The sequence below is a fragment of the Thunnus thynnus genome, chromosome 23 (genome assembly GCF_963924715.1).
Source record: "Thunnus thynnus chromosome 23, fThuThy2.1, whole genome shotgun sequence".
NCBI classification, from domain to species: domain Eukaryota; kingdom Metazoa; phylum Chordata; class Actinopteri; order Scombriformes; family Scombridae; genus Thunnus; species Thunnus thynnus.
Window position 1 is genome coordinate 9204431 of NC_089539.1, and position 21794 is coordinate 9226224.

General features: G+C 42.1%; 1 protein-coding gene and 1 long non-coding RNA gene across 5 annotated transcripts in view; one reads left to right on the top strand and one right to left on the bottom strand.

Annotated features, from left to right (window-relative positions):
- celsr1a (cadherin EGF LAG seven-pass G-type receptor 1a) overlaps positions 1-21794 on the top strand; it is a 95245-nt gene that overhangs the window by 25473 nt on the left and 47978 nt on the right. For all 4 annotated transcript variants that reach the window (XM_067582377.1, XM_067582378.1, XM_067582380.1 and 1 more), the window contains exons 2-5: positions 13704-14059; positions 14149-14437; positions 18158-18380; positions 20412-20527. In XM_067582377.1, coding sequence (XP_067438478.1) covers positions 13704-14059; positions 14149-14437; positions 18158-18380; positions 20412-20527 — 984 coding nt within the window. The remainder of the gene's footprint in view (positions 1-13703; positions 14060-14148; positions 14438-18157; positions 18381-20411; positions 20528-21794) is intronic.
- Positions 1714-16407, bottom strand: LOC137176227 (uncharacterized). The gene is made up of 4 exons (XR_010925829.1): positions 16205-16407; positions 16026-16128; positions 10923-11051; positions 1714-3511 (listed from the first exon to the last, which is right to left on the bottom strand). It is a non-coding gene; the product is annotated as an uncharacterized lncRNA (long non-coding RNA).

Sequence of the window (21794 nt, forward strand, 5' to 3'; positions counted from 1 at the left end):
AAATATTGTCACATTAATATTTAACATTTGCTGAAAAATATTTGAGTGTTGTCAGTATCTTGCTTAAATTATAGTACACATGTACGCATTTCTTACAGTTGGTTTCATGTTATTTATTTAAGTTTTTAAGTTTAAGTTCTAAACTGCAAATGGAAAACGAAAACTGTTTAGAAGACAACATAAAGCAGAACAGCTTAAGAGTCTTCAGCATGAGACTATTATAACTGTCCCTGTATGTGGGCGGCCCATGTCTTTCTTAGGGGGTGGAGTTTGGCAAAATGCCACATTACTGCCAGCAGGGGTGGAGGCAGGGTGGGGGTATTCAGCGGGTATTCAGCGGGCATTCAGCAGGCGTCGGTGGGGTATTCAGGGGTGTCGGAGGGGTCAGTGTCTCCCGAGCTTTGTCCTTGCGGCGACCACGAAAACAACACATTGCCACACTTGAACACACACACACACACACCCACACACACAAATGTCTCAACAATTTGCCCGAGTCTCTATTTAAATTGACACAAGTCTCATGGTTTCCCTGGGCGACCCCTTTCCAACCCCCCTTCACCCCCTCTCCATTTTTTACCCTGCTTTGTTGAAAAGAACCAATCGTGCGTCGTCTGGTAACTAGGCACCCTATTTATCAGTAACCAGCACCAACAATAACTGTAATCCGACACCTCCTCAGAGAGAAAGACTGAGAAAAGTAGAGAGAGAGAGTTGGAATGAGACGGAGAAAAGAAAGGCTGGAGAGAGAAACAGAAAGTCAGGAATGAGAGAAGACAAGAAAAAGATAAACTGTCAAATTCAATTGATGTTTGAAATATTACTTTTACCATTTTATGTTTGTTTTTATCTTTGTAAGCATTTAAATTCAATTCGTAGCTTTCATAAACTACTTTGGCATTAAAATCTTAACATTTTACCACAGATAAAATGTGAGCTGAAACAGAAAAATACTAACTTGTGAAAAAGAGCCATGCAGGATGAGTGAGGGAAGGGGGCAACTAGCAACAGAGGCAGAGAGAAAGACAGGATCTAGTGTCAGTGTAATGGATACTTGGGTCCTATTAGGCCATTCATGGCTGGGTAGCTCTTAAGAGAGCAGGGCAGGTCGACCTGTGAGGAGGCTTTTGATCAGTGCGCTCCCCCGCCAAACCAACTATTTGTCCACTGTTGGCTTATCATATGGGATCGATGCTAGAGAGAGGGAGTTAATGCAGGCTGGGAGGAGCGCTGTGTGCATACGTTCAGATACGGTTTGTGTGCTTAAATGCATTATGAGCGTGTGTACATATACAGTATATTTAGCTGTACGGGCAGAACACGTGTGTTTGTGTGTGAGGATATTGTGTGTGTGCATGGAGCAGCAGAGCGTGACAAACTGTTGATTTGGCTGGGCTGGCTTTAGATAGTGTGTGTGTGTGTGTGTGTGTGTGTGTGTGTGTGTGAGTGAGCATTCTTGGTTATAGTTGAGTGATTCCCTCCTGCGCAACAGAGAAAGAACCATTTGACTCTTCACCTTTCTGTGATCTCTTCAGTACAGACTTTTAAAAGATCTAATACTGCTAATACTAATCAGCCGACCACACACACAAACACACACACACACACACACACACACACACACATACGCGCATACACGGAAAGTACCTCCTCTCACTATAGTAATACATCAGTGGACAGAAGTCAGATGCATAGAAAAATTAGCATATGCATTCTTTTCGTCAGATTTATAAATTAATGCATGTACATGGGCTCGTTTTATAAGTTTTAATCATTGTGGAACAAGGTGAACTAGATGAGCACAATTTCCACTCCCAAAGTTAGCCATAAATGATTGCATATCAATAGTGCTGCCTGCTCCACCAGTCTTTCAATAACAAGAAATGCAAAGGAATCAGCGCAATTTCAGCTGTAATTACATACAACCATTATGCATGGCTGTGGCTATTTCTAGCCCTGTAATATTATTATTATTCATCATTATAAATTAATCACATCTATCTGTAAATCATGATCGGCTGTGATGTATCAATCATCATCATCAAATATCAAGTTCAACTTTATTTGTCTTTTGTGCAGAATAACACATGTAGAATAACTCATGTTATCTGTACCACAGATAAAAGTAACTATACACTTCTACAGATCTGGAATTTACAGTGTATAAATAAATAAATGGTAGGCAGAGTAAAAACACTGGATGATATGAGTATAGGGTATATTCACATGGAAGTACAAATTATGCAAAATTGAGTGATGGAATGTGGTATGATATCAGAGTTAATCAAGGATTTAGTTTATAATGCTCACATCAAGACAGACAAAGTGATTGACATAACAGTAATTATTTTACCTTTGATTGGCATTTTACAGTTCGCTCAGTATACTGCCAAAAAAAAAGAAAAAAGAAAAATCACAATCAGCCTAAACAAACAATGTTTTATTATTAGATTCCACAGATGTCATTTTTTTGGGAGTGCAGGGCTTTGGTGAGCAGATCAGGTGTGAATCTGTCATCTTCTTGTGAACGCCCGGCTTCGGCCCCATCAGACAAAGGAATAAAGCCTCAGCCTTTGGCTCCGGTAGCAGAAGGCATGTTTCTTCAAATCTGTTCCACTTAGGCTTTAACCTGATTATATAAACTCTGATGCCGTTGAAATGTGAAATGGATCACATATGTTTTGTCTACTTTTAACGAAATTGTAGGATCACCCGATGGAGCTTGCACACAGCGTGTCTACATTGCTTCCACTGGAAAGGGGAAAAAAAGCTTATTAGATTCCATCTCATGTTTGGGTGTTTGTATTCATGTGCATTTGTCTAAAAATCCTGAATAGTTGTGATACGCAGCTACTGTTTCTTCTCATCATGATTTCATGTGTTGCTTTGTGTTCCTTTTCATCTCCTAACTCTGACAGGTCATGGAGATGTTTATTATAGCTTTTACATGATGTCAGAGGTTAATGGCTACCTGCTTGAGGTGATGAACAGTAGTCTGCAGGTGTGGACTTGTGCTGGAGTAATGTGCATTTGTGTGTCTTGTTTTGATTCGGTTTCTTTGGCTCAATTGATCTTTTGGTCTTTTTTTGGCTGGACTGGACATAGACCAGCCTTAAAACCCTGAATGTCTGTCACTGACTGAGTGATGAAGTTACACCATTGGTCAGCCGGCCCAGTGTTGGAGTTTCCCCATTGGCCGTTGCTCTTTCAAAATGAATCGGCATGAAGTATTCTATTACTGGAACCACTACAGAAAGTTGCAGGTGAACATTTAATATCCAAGAATTCGCACATTGACCATACACAGTCCAGCCATATACTAGTTTTTGACTTAGTCTTGTTTTGTTTTGTGCTCTCTCTTCCTCCGTGTCAGCATTTCATCTCCCACCTACTTTGTCCTTGTCTTCAAACGTGTCTGGTGAACTCCTCCCTCACTCATACCTTTTGTCCGTTTGATCCTTTCCCCAACCTGCCCTGCCCTTATTTCAAGTTGAAGAGACTTGAAGTCGACCTTAATTTATGGAGAAAAAAAAGAAAAAAGATACCTATAGTTATGAAATGACAGACAGCAAAGACATCACATGATGATATCTGTTGCAGATGTTTGGCGGAAAAAAGGATAATACCTTTACCACTAGATCACCGAGAGACGCTGAATGATTAATTAAAAGTGACGGTTAAATTATAAGTCCTCAATTAAACTGTCTCTCAGGTGTCAGACCGAGACAGAAGAAGCACCTCCTGGATGATTTTTCTGTCTCGATAATTTAACTTCAGACAGCGTGAGGTAAAACTTGGCCTATACATCTTTAGCCTAGAGGGCTTCTTTATTTTTTTTTTGCCATCACATCATCTGGTGAGAACAGAGCCAGATGACACCTGGAAGCTGTGACCTTTGAACCTTTAACAAGAGGAAGTGGAGGGCTTTAACCTGATTTGTCGGCGGACAGACACACGGGGACGGAGGGAGAGAGAGAGCTGAAAGACTGAGATCCCTGAGTGCTTGTGTGGAACAGCTAAGTGGATTTAACAGCGTTTTAAAATCAATTATGAAAGCAGCACTGCAATGAGAGAGACATGATAGTGCCTTTGATTGCCTGCACATTTAAGGGAGCTCGATAGTGTGCTGCTAGCCCTGTGCTTTCTCGTGTTGAGGCCTGACATTGTGCGGCACAACTGGTGTTATGCTCTGAAATGTTATAATTGAGTTTGTGTGAGCCGAGCAAAGTAAGTATCGCGTGACACTCGCCTTAATTTGTGGACAAAGAATTTATTTCTCATTGATTCACACAGGTTGGATGGGTTCATCCAGTTTCCCACAACGTTTCCCTGCTGCTCTCCCTGTCTTCCTACTTTTCACTGCCCCTGAGGGCGTCTTCTTAAGCTTGTTAACAGCAGAATGTGATATTCAGTACCAGGTGCTGATTCCGTCATCAGAATCCATGTCACAACAACAAGCCCCGATGCCTTTTCTCCCCTCTACCTCTGTTTTATATCTCACATCTGCAGCTCACTGATGAAGGCCCTCCAAGTATCTCTGTGATTAATTACCTTCTTTGGCAATCGTCTCACAGGCGATGAGCTAACAAGTGCACTAATACCAGTCAGCCCTCAGGCAGTCAAACAAGCCAGCCGCTCATTTGGGTTCGTTTTGCATTGTCTGGCCTCTTCATCCGGGTTCGTTTAGTATTGTCTGGGCAGGAACAGTGCTTCTATTCTTTTCACCTCGCTCTCCCAGGGATTCTAAATGGGACATAGATATTCTAGCCGGGTCAGTTCTTGGCCTGGCACTCGATGCCCCTGAGTGCTCTGCTTAAGTACGGCCACTAAGGGCACTTGCAGAGGGCTTGTGAAAGTCCATTCAGCTTAAAGGTGAAGGTGGAGGAGACGTTGATACAGCGGGGGCAGGCTTCTGAACTCCGTCGCATGCCAAGCGAAAGGTTTCAAATTGTTGCATCACAGCAGATACATGACTACGAGGGTGTTTTCAGCCATGTGTTGTTATGATGGAACAGATACATGAACGACGCAGTGACGCAGTGACGCAATGACGTCACCCTTGCGTCACACCCTTTCGCCGGGGACAGTGTGTCGAGCATAAACCTTTTTTTTTTAACACAGGGCAATTATGGCAGAATCCAAGATGGAGTTCAGTCCAGCAAGGGCTAATCATAACAAAGGGATTCATCTAAAATGCTTATTTAATGATAATGCTGTCCATGTCATGATGTCATTACTTCAAACCTCTATGGTGACATGATTCCTCTTCCAAACTTCCAAACTTTATGAAGACTTTAGGATCTTACCAAATGAAGAAAGTTTTGGCAACTGCATGCTTTATTTCTCATCTACTTAAAAACTTATTTCTGTGAATGATGAGAAATTTGACGCGAAAGGAAAGATTATGCAAATGGTTGTTCATCTAGTCCGGTGAATCAGTTCATGTTGATGCCTGAGTGAAAAAGAATCACTGTCAGTGGCTTGATTTAATACCAGTTTCATGAAAAAGCTTATTGCATTTTTGAAAGGCATAACTGGAAATTAGCACAAAACATCACAGGAATAGATGAAGAACTGTTTGGTTTACCCATAAACAAGACTCACAAAATTCAAGGAGAGCTGTTTTTTGATGTCAGATGCAAGTGAATTGTGTAGCATTTTGTTTTACACAAATGTCTCTGGTTGAAACATTAAAAAATAACTTCATTTGAGGTTTTTTTTTAAGTCACCCAGTGGACTCAATCTCTTCACCGTGCTGCTGCTCCACCTGTTCTACAGGCTGTTTGATTGGTTCAGTCACTGATCCTCGTTCATTCAGCGCATCTGTGTGTAATCCCACCTGTTCTCAGGCTTTAGTCAGGATGTTATCCCTCTGACAACCCCACCGCACACCCATCACCCAGACCTCACCCACGCTGCTCCCCTCCTCTTCTCACTACTCACTCCTGAGGGGTGAAAGGAGTCTTTTGTGTGCCTCTGCTGCCAATTTCCCACTATGAACGCTGGAAGAGAGAACGAGCAAGAGAGAGCTAATCCCGCTAGTGTGGTCACTATAGTACAGAGAGAGGAGGATGAAGAGAAGATGAAGAAGAAGAAGGAGGGGTTGTTTTTGGCTTGTTTGGCCTCCCTGAAGAGCTGCAGGTGTTGTGGAGAAATTAGACTGCAACAGCTGTGTGCGCGCGTGAATGTGTGTAGGCGTGATGATATATAGTCACACATGCGCTCACAATTTGCACAATTTGCCACTACAGTAAATCAGCCTCTTGCATTACAAGACAGAAGTGAAACACACACTTTCTCAAACACACTCGCCCCTGCAGTTCTTTATTGCTGTTTTCATTCCCCCCCATCATACTGCATATGAAATAACGCACAGTAAATCATTCCCATCCTATCCCTTCCTCTCGCCGTCTCCTCATCCGCCCCTGCCTCCCTTCTCCAAGACTTCACCCCTCTCCGACTGCCCAGCAGCCCACGCGCCCGTCAACTTTATCTGCTTGTGTCCATGTGAGTGTTCAAAGCTTAAGCCCTTCCGTCCTCGCATCTGTCCGTCACTTTGATCGGACAGGCAGACGGGCATACCTGAGAGTAAAATACAGCCGACAGCTCGTGGAAGGAGATGAGAGGGGCTTTCGCTGAGTGCTTCCAGATAGGAGTGGATGCACACGCATCAGCAGATGAGTGACAGCAGATAGAAGCTCTCCAGTGTTGAGTTCAAGTTGTGTAATAGAATCGTGGCTCTGTCAGTTCTAAGCTTACAGTGATAGTGATGTGTTTATAGCTGTGATTATATTATAGCTATGTTATCGCTCTAGAAATCATATTAATACTGTACATGAATTGTTCCTGTTTGATGTGAAAAATGTTGCTTTTAGCTGGCATGAAATAAAACACAGCAGGAGTCTGCTGTTATAGATTTTTTGGAATCCATAAATCTCTCTTTCTCTCTATATCTGTTAACCTGCTGCCCCCTTGCATTCCTGTGGTTGATTATCTACCCTTGGTTAGCACAGGTTTGCATTTAAAATCACCACTGGGTCATGTGTTAAAGCTCCCAACACATAACAGATGATGAGAATATGTGAAACAGTGTTATACAGAATGCTTCCATAAGACCCCTTCCAAATGTATTCCCAGTAAGTAATACGGTACAGTTCTTGTTCTGTGCAAAAAATAAAAATAATACAAAGTTCCTTGCACTGCAGCTCAACAGGGGAACACAAAGAGAGAATTTTATTCCAAAAAGATAGAAGATATCAATTTGACTAATTTGGATGAGAGAATTCTCATATAAGCTTAAGATAAACGTTTAAATGATTTTGTGGATTTTGGATTGAAAGTGCATTTGAAAGGGATCTTCTAACCTGTTGAACCTCCTGATCGATGCCTAGTATGAACAGGAAGAATGATTACAGCAACCTGTTTCTATGTCCATACTGGGACATGACTTTTGTTTTAAGACAGAATTGAAAAATTGTGAACCTATCCTTTAATTTCAGTGACAGATTCAAGTTTTGCTTCAGCAATCCATTCAGGCATATCGTTGACAAATAATCTACAATGGTTTGAAGAAGACAATAATGCTAGATTATCTATTATCTAGAGTAGTCGTTTCATGCTTTATAGAGCATTGATGATGCTTAAGGGTTCAGTATATCTGAAACAAAAGAAGTCATCTAAAGGCAGAAGTGTTCAGAATGAGGGGCAAACAGCTTGCCGTTATACCATCCTCCTGGCTGCATCACACTGTCTCAAAAGATTCTGTGCTCTTTGCGTGTCTCTGTAGACTTGACATAATGATCTGTATAAAGATGGGAAATGGAGCACACTTTCGGAAAATCTCTTTAAGTAAATGTGACCCATGTGACAGCGTGTAAGTAGGTGTGATGGCACCACCTGCCATAAACGGAAAGCAGCCAGGAAATCAGTTCAGGCTGCCTTGAGTGTTAGTTTTGCTTGCCAATTTTTAAGGGAAGGATAATGAGGAAAATAGGTCACCTCATCTATGCTTTAACCTTACAGTTTTTACTCTATTTTGCGTCATTTCTGTGCAAAAGCTGATGATTTTTATTTAGTTAGTTGTTTTAGCTTGGCACCAAGAAGGATACCTTTGCTGAGAGTCACTCCTCAACCATTCTCTATTACAATCTGCTCTCCAGCTCTCCCTCAGACATCTCTCCCTCATTTCCTGCTCTCATGAAACTCTTTTTTTCCTGTTCATCTTTTATTTCTGCAGAGCTAGCTTTGATTGACTTCAAATCATCAGTGTGATTTTTTTTGTGTTTGTGTGTATATGTATGTACGGGGTGATTTCCCTCTGTTTCAGCATACAGGATGTCTGTCAGTGTGTCTGCGGGCTGCTGATATGTGATCCGATGTTGGCACTGGTTACCATGAGAGAGACAGAAAGGAAGAAAAAGGAGATGAGGTTTGACAACTCGCTGGAGTCCGAACAGAACGGTTGCGAGTTACTGTCAGGGGCAATTATTCCTTTGATGAAAAGTTAAAAAGTTCTAATGGGATATGGACATAAAAGAGATGAGAGGACAAGCAAAAAGATGATGAAGAATGTGTTTTATTGAACCCCAGTTCCAAGCAGTGGAAAGTTATTGTTTTGGGCAGCGTTTTCAATCACTGAGATGTTTTAATGGCTATTGGAAAGAGAGAAGAAAAGAATGGAAAGAGAAGGAGAAATGCTGCCAGATTGTACCGTTCAAAGAGTGTTTGTTTGCCTTTCCTGATAGGCCAGAGGTGTTTAGGTGTGTCCAATAAGGAGGGGCTGACATTTGAGTTTCTGCTCAGCGATTGGCTGGGAGCCACTCAGGTTGCAGGCTTTGTATGGATTCAAATATTTGAAACCTCAGGGAGAGAGAGTCAGAGAGAGAGGGAGGGGGAGAGAGAGGGGGGGGAGGGGGAGAGAGTTCATCTGTTGCTCTGAGAGATTTAAAAGTACCTGACAAAACAGAAATACTCATCTTTGGCGCAAAGGCTCAGAGACAGAAAACTGCAGATGATCTCAGTTCTCTGAAGATATCAATCATCTCACAAGATCTGCCTTCTACCAACTAAAAAACATTTCGAAACTAAAGGGCTTTCTATCAAAATTAGAATTAATCCATGCAGTTATAACAAGTAGACTAGACTGCTGTAATGGTCTATTCACCGTCCTCCAAAAATCAGCTGATGGATCTGCACTGATTCTCGATTATGTTGCGATTGTATTGTCACTTAATGCAAAGCCCATTGTGTTGCCCTGTGTATGAAATGCGCTATATAAATAAAGTTTGACTTGACTTGACAGGAGTTTTCATTGGCCGTTCCACTGTAAAACTTTAACAGTGCAGTAAAAAGTTTTGTGGGGTGAAAAAAAAATGGCAATGAATTTTTTTTTCTTTTTTTACAACGGCTTCCTGCTTTTATAACAGCATGCCTCCCCTTTGGTTGTAACATTTCAAGCTCTCAATAACCGTTCTCTTTAGTCGTGATAAATGTCAACAGGATGCGAATAACTTTATAAGCTTAGCATGGCTGTATGCTAATGAAGGAAGGAAGGGTTCCATGTCGGGGGTTTTCACATAAGCGACACTTTTGTGGATGACTTTAACCGTAAAAAACTGGAAAAGAATGAAAATATGATGATTTGATAAAAAAGAAAGCAGTGAGAAGTGGAAATGTTCTCTCTCTGCTTGTGAAAAGGGGTGAAGTGTGCCTCTCTGGTGGGCTTGTCACCTCTCTGGAACCTGTCGGTGCTACAAATGTCTTGTTTGTTTTCTGTTGTTTTACTGACCATCCCTCTCGCTAACTGACTAAACACCGCTGGTGGTTTTACACAGCTGGGTTTTGGGAGGCGGTGGCCACCAGAGTTGAAGTTAAATGTATTGCTGTATCACATGAGCAAACCAACACAAAAAGGATCTCAGATATGTATGGTAATAGAGTCAAATATTACTCTTGGTTGCCTTGATTTGTGAAGAATTATGAAGGGAAGTTACTTCTTAAAGAAGAAAATTCTCCATAAACTTTTTGACTGCGTTTAATCAGCACCAAACCTCATAGACGTTAACATGGACGCACATGCAGTGTGTCGTTTGGAGCTGTGTGTGCTTGTCACTCACAGTGACAGCTGGTAGGAATGTGTGTGTCCACAATTTGGGTTTGTTAGGATGAGCTCAAACCACAAACAGAGACCTCTGTGAGTGTGAGAGAACTATGTGGTTAGGGAAGCACATTGACAGTTAAAAGACAAATTTATTAGCTTTTTGTATGTCTACGCATGTGTGTGTGGGGTCATTTGCCCTCATACACAAACACTAGCGTGTCATTGGTGCGGCTTACTTCACAGCTTATTAACAGCTCTTATCACCTCTGTAGCTCTCACCACCAACACTGCAGGCCTCCAACTACGTGGCCTGTTGATATACAGTATCTCCTTTGTCAATAATTAATCCAACTACAAATTCAAATACTGTATACAACACTCACTAAACCAACTGACTTCACTTAATGTGTTCAATCATGCAAATGGATTCACTTAGATACATTTATCAATGCTGTTAGGCTGTAAAAGTGCAATAATCAGATCATAATGTGGCATAAACATGTCAGTGATCTTTATTGGGGCTGTCCAGTGAGTCCTTGTAAATGTGTTAAAACAACAATGCAGATTTATCCAAGTTTTAACAGAAGTCAAGTTAATAAATGATTTGCACATGATACTTCAAAAGTGAGGAGATTACACGGCAGCTTTGAATGTCAAAGCTACCGTGTAATCAGCTCTTGTTTTTACTTGGAGTGTCATCTATTAAAAAACTCTCAGTAGTAATAAGTCCTGTTAAACCCGCATGTGTGTGACTGTTTGTGCGCGTCTGCTGGTGGACACCTATGTTATGCGTGTGTGTGTGTGTGTTAGGCGGCATGCTTACGCATATATTTTTTTCCATGGCGTCTGCCTGTGATACACCCTTTCCATGGTTCAGCCCATCCTCTGCATGTGTGTGTGATCCCATGCTAGCAGCTGGTGGGCTCTATAAATAGAGTGGGTTGGGATGCCCCTGGAAAGAGAAAAGAAACAAACAACTATCTTGTAGTAGTGTCCCAAGCATTAATGAATTAACTGAATAATGCTTACATTGTTTGGGGTCGGTCAGAAAGTCTTTTTGTGAGACTTGTGTTTTCTTTCTGACTTCCTTTACCTTCGCATACACAGATGCATTACAAACAAAATGAAAGGAGGTATTGCCTTCCTCTGGCGGTATTTAAAAGATGACATGTCACACTGCTTAGCTTATAATTGGCGCCGCATGATTGCATAGCCAATGCAATTCCAATCGGACGTTCTCAGCACCGTCCTTGTCTTTTTCTGCCTCATAAATTCTGCCTCACATCTTTCCGTGAGCCTGTGAGCTTTTCCGTCACGGTCGTTTATGGATCCAGCTCCTTACAGCTCTCTATGGTGTCATTGCTCTACTTGATTTTTCACACCGGTGTTTCCCCCTCCGTCCTGCGTCAATCCGAGTCCCAGCGGTGCAGGTCCTTCCCTTAATCCGCTACAGTTTACTTAGTCGTGAAATAGTCTGTGCGTGGTAGAATGGGTGATGAAGTCCCGTGTCAGTCAGACTGAAAAAGCCACACACACAGAGCATTGCTTTCAGTATGTAGTTTGTGTGTTTGGGTGTGAGGATTGGCATGGGAATGAATGAATGTGGATGAAAGGGGGAAGTATGTGTGTGTGTGTGCTGCAGAGGGCCCAGTGGTAACAGATTGTGTCAGTACCTACTTGGTTACACAGTCATTTGATGTGACTTTTTACAACTGGTGTAATGTTTGGACTTGGCATTGCGTGTATGTGTGTAAAAAATTGTATCTAACCTGTCATTGAGTACATTCATTTCTGTGTGTGTGTGTGTGTAAACGTTGAGCTGATGGATATCTGGCAGCATGTGGTATAACACCATATCCCCCTGACACAGACTCAGAGAGAGAGAGAGAGAGAGAGAGAGAGACAGGTGTGGAGCTCTGCAGACAAATAAACACACAGTAGCCAACAGATAGTTTGACTGTCTGTTAGCGCTGTGTTGAATGAGCACCTCCATTCCAGCACATTACAGCAGCCCAGTAATCCACAGCTGCTGCTTAATGTCACTGTCCTGCAGAGTGACTTGTTCATGTGTGTATACAGTAGGTGTCTGCATTTGCGAGTGTGCTTTTTGTCACTCCGCTACCACCCACGCTCCGTGATTTATGCCCGTTACAGCCATGAACCAGCGGTAGCTCGGACGCGCTAAACTAACTGACCCTCGTGTCACTTCCCATTGTGAGTTATTTGTGCTAGTACGGTTGTTGTTGACCTCCACTCTGGTTAGCAGTTAGCTTGAGGCTAGCCCGATGAGCCGTCCTGTCCGCACTCTGCTCTGATTGACTGTGCATCTGCGTGTCTGAGGAGAGTTTGAGGTCCTGAGAAATGACCTCCTTTATGTCTGAGAGTGACAGGGCGCCTGTGGCCGAACCTCACCATGACTCTTTCACCCCCGAACGCACAGATACACCACACACTCAAGTCCTCAGTATGGTACGGCAAAGCTGTGCAATCCGACCCATCTCCCCGTGCCACTTCAACAGTATTATCCCCCCTACAAATTTCATCTGGCCTCACCACCTGTTGTTAGCTGTATTTCAGCCAGCCCGTGCCCTCTGCAACCTATAGCCTTCTGTTTCCCTCCATAGGCACCAGGAATTACAGTTGTGCCAGAAGTAGGTATGAGACCAGACCCAGATTTCCCCAGGGGCAGAAATCCTAGACTGATCCAATTACTCCCAGCCAGGGATCGAATCAGACTGAATCTACACCGACTGGCAACCACTTAATTCAATCTAGTAGCAAAAGTGTTACACAGTAAACAAGTCAAGCTGTTAAGCTACAGAAGAGATACAACAAGAAAGAAAACATATAGAACATACTATATATTCAGTTTCTGTATAAACTGCATGACGGATATCTTCCTGAAGCAGTATTTAGACCACTGTGAGACACTGAAAGCAAAGTCTTTTCAGTTGAATTTAGATAATAATAGATATATAATAAAAGAAGGTGATCCAGAGAGGAAATAGCACAGGAGAAAGACAACAAGAGTACAGGAGACTGAGGCGGGTGTCTAGAGATGTAAAGAGGGAGCAATTTGGCGGGAGACATCGCTCAAATCTCTACACGTGTTTGTGTAACATGATGTTAGTCAGGAAATAGGTGAAAGAAATATATGCACACCTTCACAGGAAGACAGTTCTCACTGCTGTATCATAGTTCAGGCCTACAATTTATTGTTTGCATAAAGAGGTTTGCTGCTTTTTTGTTTTTACCTCTTTGGAAACCTTAGAACCACTTTTGGCTTTCAAGTGTGTGTTGTTGTGACCTTCCTGCTTTGTTGACATGCATTATATCACAGAAAGCACTCACTTGAAGTAAACTTGGCCACATGCCTAAGGACATCAGCTTCTAGACGCAACTCCTGGGGCCTTTATCTTAATCAGCAAATTTGTCTTAGCACGTTTGTATGAATCATAAATTGTTTGTCTCTTTGCCACTCAACCTGGGTGTGATTTCTTCATTTTTTTCTCTCCCAACCTGTTCCTTTGTTACCCTTTACTGACATTTAGAGGTGCCAATGTGTAAATAAACAATCAAATGTCTACTCTCTGTTTTTTTATAGATGGTATCCATCGCATTGTGGCGCTGTGCACACTGCGTGTCACCATCATCACCGATGACATGCTGACCAACAGCATCACGGTGCGCTTGGAGAACATGTCCCAAGAGCGCTTCCTCTCTCCCCTGCTCAGCCTCTTCTTGGAAGGCGTTGCCGCTGTGCTCTCCACCAAGCGGGAAGCGGTGTTCGTGTTCAACATCCAAAACGACACAGACGTGCAAGGCTCCATCCTAAACGTAACCTTTTCAGCAATGCAGCCCGGTGGCGCCCCGGGCAAAGGGACGTTCTTTCCATCTGAGGAGCTGCAGGAGCAGATCTACCTCAACAGGACTCTGCTCAGGCTGATATCATCTCAGGAGGTAACACACAGTCTGCACATTCATACAAAATAATAAAAATCAGAAAGCAGTCGGACTGAAATTCTCCTTTTAAATCTTCTCCTGTTTAGGTTTTGCCATTTGACGACAACATCTGTCTGCGGGAGCCCTGTGAGAACTACATGAAGTGTGTGTCAGTGCTGAAGTTCGACAGCTCCCCTCCCTTTATCGCCTCTGAAACGGTTCTGTTTCGGCCCATCCACCCCATCAACGGGCTGCGTTGCCGCTGTCCGGTCGGTTTTACTGGAGACTACTGCGAGACAGAGATTGATCTCTGTTACTCGGGACCATGCAAGAACAACGGGAGGTGCCGCAGCCGAGAGGGAGGGTACACCTGCGAGTGCCTGGAAGACTTCACAGGTGAGTTGGCTACATGTCAAAAAAAATTAATTACACTATATTGTGCTGAATATATAACATACATTAGTCTTTGTGTATTGATGCAAGCTTTGAAAGTCTATTATAAGTATGTGAGAGCGCTCATATTGTTTCTGACAATAGCTTAATTGAGTTGTACAAAACAACCAAACCGCACAGACAGGTTTTAAAACCTATTGTTGAATCTTGAGGTCGACCACAGTGCACAGAGAAAAATACACTGTGTAATAGTGTATAGGCAGCTGCACACACACACATACACACACACTTACGCATATAGCAGCTGTATACAGCAAAAGTGTGTGGAATGCTGACTGTACTGGCCAAACCAGATCTGTCTCGAGTATCACTCAAGCCATGAATCAAAATGTTAACATAAAAAGCTTTTTTTTGCGGTCAGTCTTTAACCTTGTGAAATGTGCACCATAATAAGGCTACACAAAGTGGCAGTTATAACTCTCAACTATAACCAATCATGACAGTTTTGCCATTTGTAATCCACATAGTTCCTGTGCTACTCGGCGGTAATAAATAGTACTGTCTATTGCTTAAAAATGTTGTCCCTCTATAATTAGAAAAATATAGATAATAGGTTTTTGGGATCCAAGATTATTGTAAATAAACAAATTGTCATAGTACTTATTCTCATAAATAAGTAAGACAAAGTGGAGACACCTTTTTTGGACTCACCAAATCAAAGACTAAAACTTAAAACTGCTTCAATCAATATTTTATATTAATAATGGATCATTTGAATATGTACAACATGATAGTGATCTCTCATAGTGAAGAACCCACAGATAATTATCACTTGATTCTACAGTTTTGCTCATTTCTACGGAGCTATTTAGCGTCTTTGACACATTCCTGCTGAGGGTTTCATGTCATTGCACTGATTGACAGTCATTGTCATATAGCACATAGAGAAGACACCTAGCTAGCAAACACAAATGTAAACAAAACTTTAAAAGATATCCAAAATCATTTTTGCTCATATTTTATGAGGAAGGTAATACATTTATCACATTTTTAGGATACAAATTGTTTTGTCGAGGAACAGTCAATGTAAACATAATAATTGTTTGATTACATGACTACTCCACAGAGTATCTTTAACCTTAGCTTTTGTTCTGATTGAGAGAAAAGCACAAAGAACCATAATCTCTGCCTGGAAACTGTAAGTTACAGTCATTCTGCACAGCATTCAGATGATAGATTAGCTACGCGAAGCCTCGGAAGCTTTCATCATTCCCATTGTAATCGCTTTCCGAAATATTTCCCAGTGTCAGTGATCTTCCTCTCATACTTCCCCCTCGTACATCTGATACCTGTCTGACTGTCTCTGCTTCTCTGTCTCTCCCTAATAGAGCCTAGAGGGCCTCTGACAGCCTTCACCCCTCCTCTCCCTCTGTCTCTCCCAACACGCAACCTTTCCTCTCCTTCTCTTCCTTTATCTTATCTGATGTAATTACCTGATTATACCTACCTTTGTCACTCACTGGCCTACTCTCGCCTTCCTCTCCTGCTCCCCATGTCCATCTTCTCCACTCACCCATCATATTTTACTTACCTCCATCTCTGTGTCCCCTCTTTGAAGGTCACAGTTCAACTCCAGATAGTCAGGGCCCATCAGGGGCCATAATGGGGCTGATGACAGCATCCTCTTGGGTTTCCTACATTACAGGGAAACAGATCCTTATAATTCCCCCTCGGAAAAAAGGATTATGCTGAGGAGAGAAGGGCCATTACCTGGTTCCAGGCTGTGGTGTTGGGGCGTCCGTGTGTGTCCTGGGTGGAGAGATCTTGTCTGGACAGCAAGTTGATGCATAGCACTGCAAGGGGACACTGAGGCACCTATCACAAATAATATTAGAGTCAGAAAGAAGGGCGGCTGGTGAATTAGTGGAGGAATTTCTACAAGGAGAGCCAGGAAACTGGGCTCAACTTGTTGACTCTGGACAAAGAGTTTCATGGTAATTTAGGAGGAATTTCCCAAGCCGAGACCCACTGCTGTAAGGAAAGCGAATCAGATTATATGATATAATGAATTTGATATTAACGTGCAACCTCTAAGTCAGGGAGTGGACGACGGGCTTTTGGCGACACCCAGTCCATCTTGCAAATAGCTGCACGGATAGAAGACCTTGAAGATAATGAGCCAATCTAAAGACTCCTGGTTGGCTTAGTTGATGCCTAGACCAACTCCCAAAAGAAAGCCAGGGAAAACAACAGATAGATTGGTTTAGAGCCAAGATGGTGGGTCCATGTTGAACGCCAGAGGACAAACTTATGGGAACGGACATTACTGGTCAGTCATTGGATTGATTTTTCATACTCCTGTAGATAATTGGCCAGGCATAGACGATCTGATTTTTCCTTCTGTCCTCTGAACATCTTTCCAAAATCAGCTCAAGCACGGCAGTCACATAACAGTGTCGTCTCAGACCTTTTTAATCTGGTATCAGTCTAATTTGCCTAATATTCATGGTTCTTGAGAATATTCAGAAACAAAAACCAACGCACTGTACGAGCTTTGAGCCCTGAGCTCTGACCTTTGTACGAGTACAGTATATCCTGTATTTTAAAGTTCCTGGGGCAGGCCTATACAAAACCAACTGCCAAAACTAACTGAAGTGGGTGTGGAAAAGGCAGGTTGAGAGAACATGGTTGAACTAAAAAGCAAATCCAACATTCAATCTAAAATCATTTTAGGAATGCAGTATTGGAGCCGGAGTGATCCTTAAAAGAACTTAAACGGTCGGTTATTATCTGATCTTTATATGGTCTAAAAGTATCACCACGAGTTCAGCCATGGCCTGGATTAAATAGAGGAATGTTGGAGGTATCTTCCTTGACATCACCTTAACCACTAAGCTGTTCATACAGCTTTGTCTTTCTGTCTTTCTAACTCTCCATTAAGTCTTTGCCTTTGTCTGTCCCTCTCTTCCCCTCTAACCCCTCTTTATCTCCCATCCTCTTTTGTCTCTCCAAATATGGCCATATTAGCTTGTGGCTAAGACCTGAGCTTCTCAGAAAAGGCCTATAAAGAGGGCTTTGTCATTTTTGCTAATGTTTAGATGGAGCTTTACTTGAACTGATGTTATAGAGGGGATCTAAGCACACAATCAACTAAAATGTTCTTTCTTTTGTTAAGACATTAAATTGTGTATGGCTCCATATCAACACTAGCTGATTCTCTAATCTGCTGTCTTAGTAAATCAGATGCAGAATACATACAGATTGCGACCACAAACTCAATAAAACCTCAGCGAACATTTGCACAACACCATTTTCTTAGTAAATCTGGCCCGTAATGTTTTGCCTAGTCAGGACGCTGTGTTCAACCTGCAGACTCAATAGGAAAAGTTGGTTGTATGCATGTGCATGACTGATAATCAAAGGTGTTTTGCTAAAATAACTGGATTCCATTCAAATATGAAGTCTGTATCAACGCTAGACAACATGCTTCACAGAAAAGATAAAATGATGATAGTAGATTGATGAGATGATATAACGACAGGTAATTCATCATTCATTTTGTTATGAACACAGTTATAATATACTGACAGGGTTTTAAAAAGGCATTAGTAAAAGACCTGGACCTGGACCAATCAGTGAAAAAGAAATGAATAGATGAATAAAACAACTGTATAGTACAAATAGAACATGTGTAAAACCAAATTTCTCTTTTCTTTCTTGTAGGTGATCACTGTGAGCTGAATGCATCATCAGGCCGGTGTGTACCTGGTGTGTGTAAGAATGGCGGCGAGTGTGTCAACAGGCTCGCTGGCGGTTTCATGTGCCAGTGTCCACCAGGGGAGTACGAGAAGCCCTACTGTGAGATGACCACCCGCAGCTTCCCTGGACAGTCCTTCATCACCTTCAGAGGCCTGCGGCAAAGGTTCCACTTCACTGTCTCCTTCACGTGAGTACTTTCTTTCCTCCCTATGATCATTTCTTCCCTACTTCTTTCTTTACTAATTACCACTAGGTAATTACCACTTCCTCTATGACTGTATGTGGATGAAATTCAGTTCAAGATAAAAGTTGTTAGTTACTGTCGCTATGCCTATTAAACTCAAATAGAGAGCAGATTTACCAGTTGAAATTGTCTATAGGCTACATTTTGAAACAATATGTCCTTGATTTCAGACACAGGTAGACAAAAGCAAGTTCCTCATATAGCCATCGACTGTCAGTTTTCAGGCTGTACTGACAACTGTCAGTGGCAGATTCTATAAGCTATAGCTTGCAAACTTTGGTAACGTAATGAAGACATGGAAATAAACTAGGCTAAGTAGGCTAAGCTAGTTAGTCCTAGTTTTATAAGTATGATATGGAACACTTTGGTTTAGCTTACCAGCTTCAACAAAGTGTAGATGTGAAGGCTGACTGGATGCTAGTTTAGTTGGAGCTTCGCCCTTTTTTTTTTTTTTGCATAACCTGTAACCCAAACACAACCTAGTGATGTGCATGTTGGCATTGGAAGTAATGCTTGTTTACTACTGTAGATAGTAAGCTAGTTAGCCAGACATGCTAACATTTGCAGCTTACGTTCCTAACACTTTTGTTCTGTTTTGTGTTTTTGGTTTTATAAATGGTAAAGAAAAAAAACAACAGTCTCCAAAGTCTTTAAATACTGTGTATTTGTTAAAAAAATGTATTACTTATGCAAAGTGTGTGGCATCTACCACCAAATTCATGTGACATGTTTACTTTAGAGGAGTGTTCTAAAGATGTACCAAATTGTGGATTTATAAAATCGCACTCTCTGGATAAAATTTCACATTTTTTTCACTCTCCCACCTGGGATTGCTGCACCACGCACCTTTTCACTGTAGGCAACAACAGCACTACATGTCTGTGATACTTGTATCAGTGTGTGTAGTAAACTGTAATTTAGGGAGTGTGAGGAGCTGCACAAATAAACACAGTTGAGTTCAGTCAGCTAAAGTGTGTCAACTGGGGCATGCTGAGACATGAAGATACTTTTCCATTGTGTCTCAGTTCCCTCCTTTCGATAAGCATGTGCACACACACACATACACACACACATATACAGTATATATAAGAGTAAGGGTAAAGAAGACACACACTCCACCTGAATGTACAACTTTGTGAGATGTGTTTAAGTTCTCACACTCTAAAAACTGCTTCAGGAAAACAACCGTAGCTCAGCAAGTTTGTGACAAATATTATGTAGAAAAGGAACTTTTGTGGCTTGTGTGCTTACCAGTCATAGGTGAGATGAGTTTGAGCGATATGATGCGAGGCGATATGCACCATGACGGTGAGAAAGGTTTGCAGTGCGGTGAAAACAGGAAAGGCTTTGTGATGAGTTTCCCTTATCAGTGTTTGGCTACAGCCGTCCTGATTTCCTGCCCTGCTGGCCTCACTGGCATCTGTCGGCTGACTCCTCTGCCCTCACCTTACACTCCTGACACACACACAAACAGCCACACATGTCAACTTTGTACTCTCGTAGAACGCACATACATGAGTACGCACTGGCTCATTAACCAGGTCTTTCTCCCTCTATCATGGACGCATTCTTGCATCGTCTAAAGGCAGGGGAACTGTTTCCTCTGTGTGGCCCACCGGCTTTATACACATCCTGCCTCTCCTTTCCATGACTTTTCCTCAAGAGCTTCTCGGTCCTTTCATCATAAAGCTATCTGCACGGCCTTCAACCGCTCAGTCCTGGTTTGTTTGAGTTGGATAGGTGCTGAGAAATGTGACAGGAAACATAAGCTAAAGCAGAGAAAAACAGTTGGAATTCACTCAACTGCCTCTGTGAGACAAATGACCATGTCCAATTTTAAATTTCACCATTGTCCCTTAAAATTAGCTGTCCTGGGTCCTAGGACATTTGTCACATCACCTCCACTTATTCCAACCATCAAAACACAAAATACTAATCTTTAACAAACTTTTAAAAGCCTGTCTTTTTCTGCAGGTTTGCTACCAGAGAAAGGAACGCTCTGCTTCTCTACAACGGCAGATTCAACGAGAAACACGACTTCATCGCTCTGGAGATCATAGACGAGCAGATTCAACTCACCTTTTCTGGAGGTGAGGCGTCATGCTTTGTTTGCGTAAATACCAGTGTTTGTGTGGTGACCACTAAAGTAATTCATGTCAATATCAGCTCCATTTTAAGTAGATTAACACTAGTGTGAAAGTGCTCTTTATCTAAAGTGACTTTCACAAAGAGCCTGCTAAATAGTTTTATCAACATGCACTTTCTTTTGACAAGGGTGTGTTTTTGTTAGTACATGCATGTATCCAAATGTACCACAGTTTGCACTATTGTGTGTGTGTGTGTGAAGGTAAGAAGTATGGGTGTGTTTGACACTTCGAAAGCAGCTGCTTCCTCAGAAAGAGAGCTGCCCAAGCCCCTAGGAACAGGGCCTGGCTTTGAAGTCAATTTGACATAGTGGCCAAACTGTGTAATTGCGACTTCCGTGTCTGTCACGTGACGCATACCGGCAAAAAAAGGCATTTTCCCATAGACTTACATTGTGAAAGAGACATCTGTAAATCAGCAGATACATTTTTTTGAGCCTCACAACCCCCGCGAAATGACTCGTTTCACAGACTTCAATCAGAATTTGATCCATTCGGTCCAATAACGTTTGGAAAGTCTAGAAGAGCCACACGATTGAATTATTTTAACCCTATTCAGGTTAGTGGAGGGCTAAACCAGAAGTTAGCGCCAGAAATTCAATGATTCGACTGACAAAATGAGGTACGACTCGGGGCAGTTCTAGCTAGATATGCACACACTCACACACGTACAGCACACACCCACAGTCATTGTTAAAACGGGTAACTGTTGGATCACAGATCAAACACATAACAATTGGACTGGTGACTGCTGTCTACTTTCCCATGGTACCATGCAGGGAGGAATCCAGTTCAATATGATTATGCTGGGTGAAGCCCGTTTGGGAGCAAAGCCAAGTTCTTGTGCCCTACTTCAAACCTGAAATATGACTGAATGTTGAGTGCGTGAATCATCAAATTAAATACTCACAATCATGACTCATGGTTAATGAGAGGAGCGGGAAGAAAGTCTTTGATTTGTTTGTGCTGTTTCTCTTTCACCGCTTGTCTTCTTTTATGCAGGCACATATAGTAAATACACAGGTGAATTAAAACACACAATCACCTTCTTACGCCCTTTTTCTGTCTCTAATGTGCACACAGCTTAAAAACACACATCACTTATTAACTCTCACACACACTCGCATACAAATTAACACACATTTCTTGTCAGTGTTGCTGTTTGCTGATTAGCAGAGCAGTGGATTCTTGCCTAGGCTGCTCCTGCCTTTGA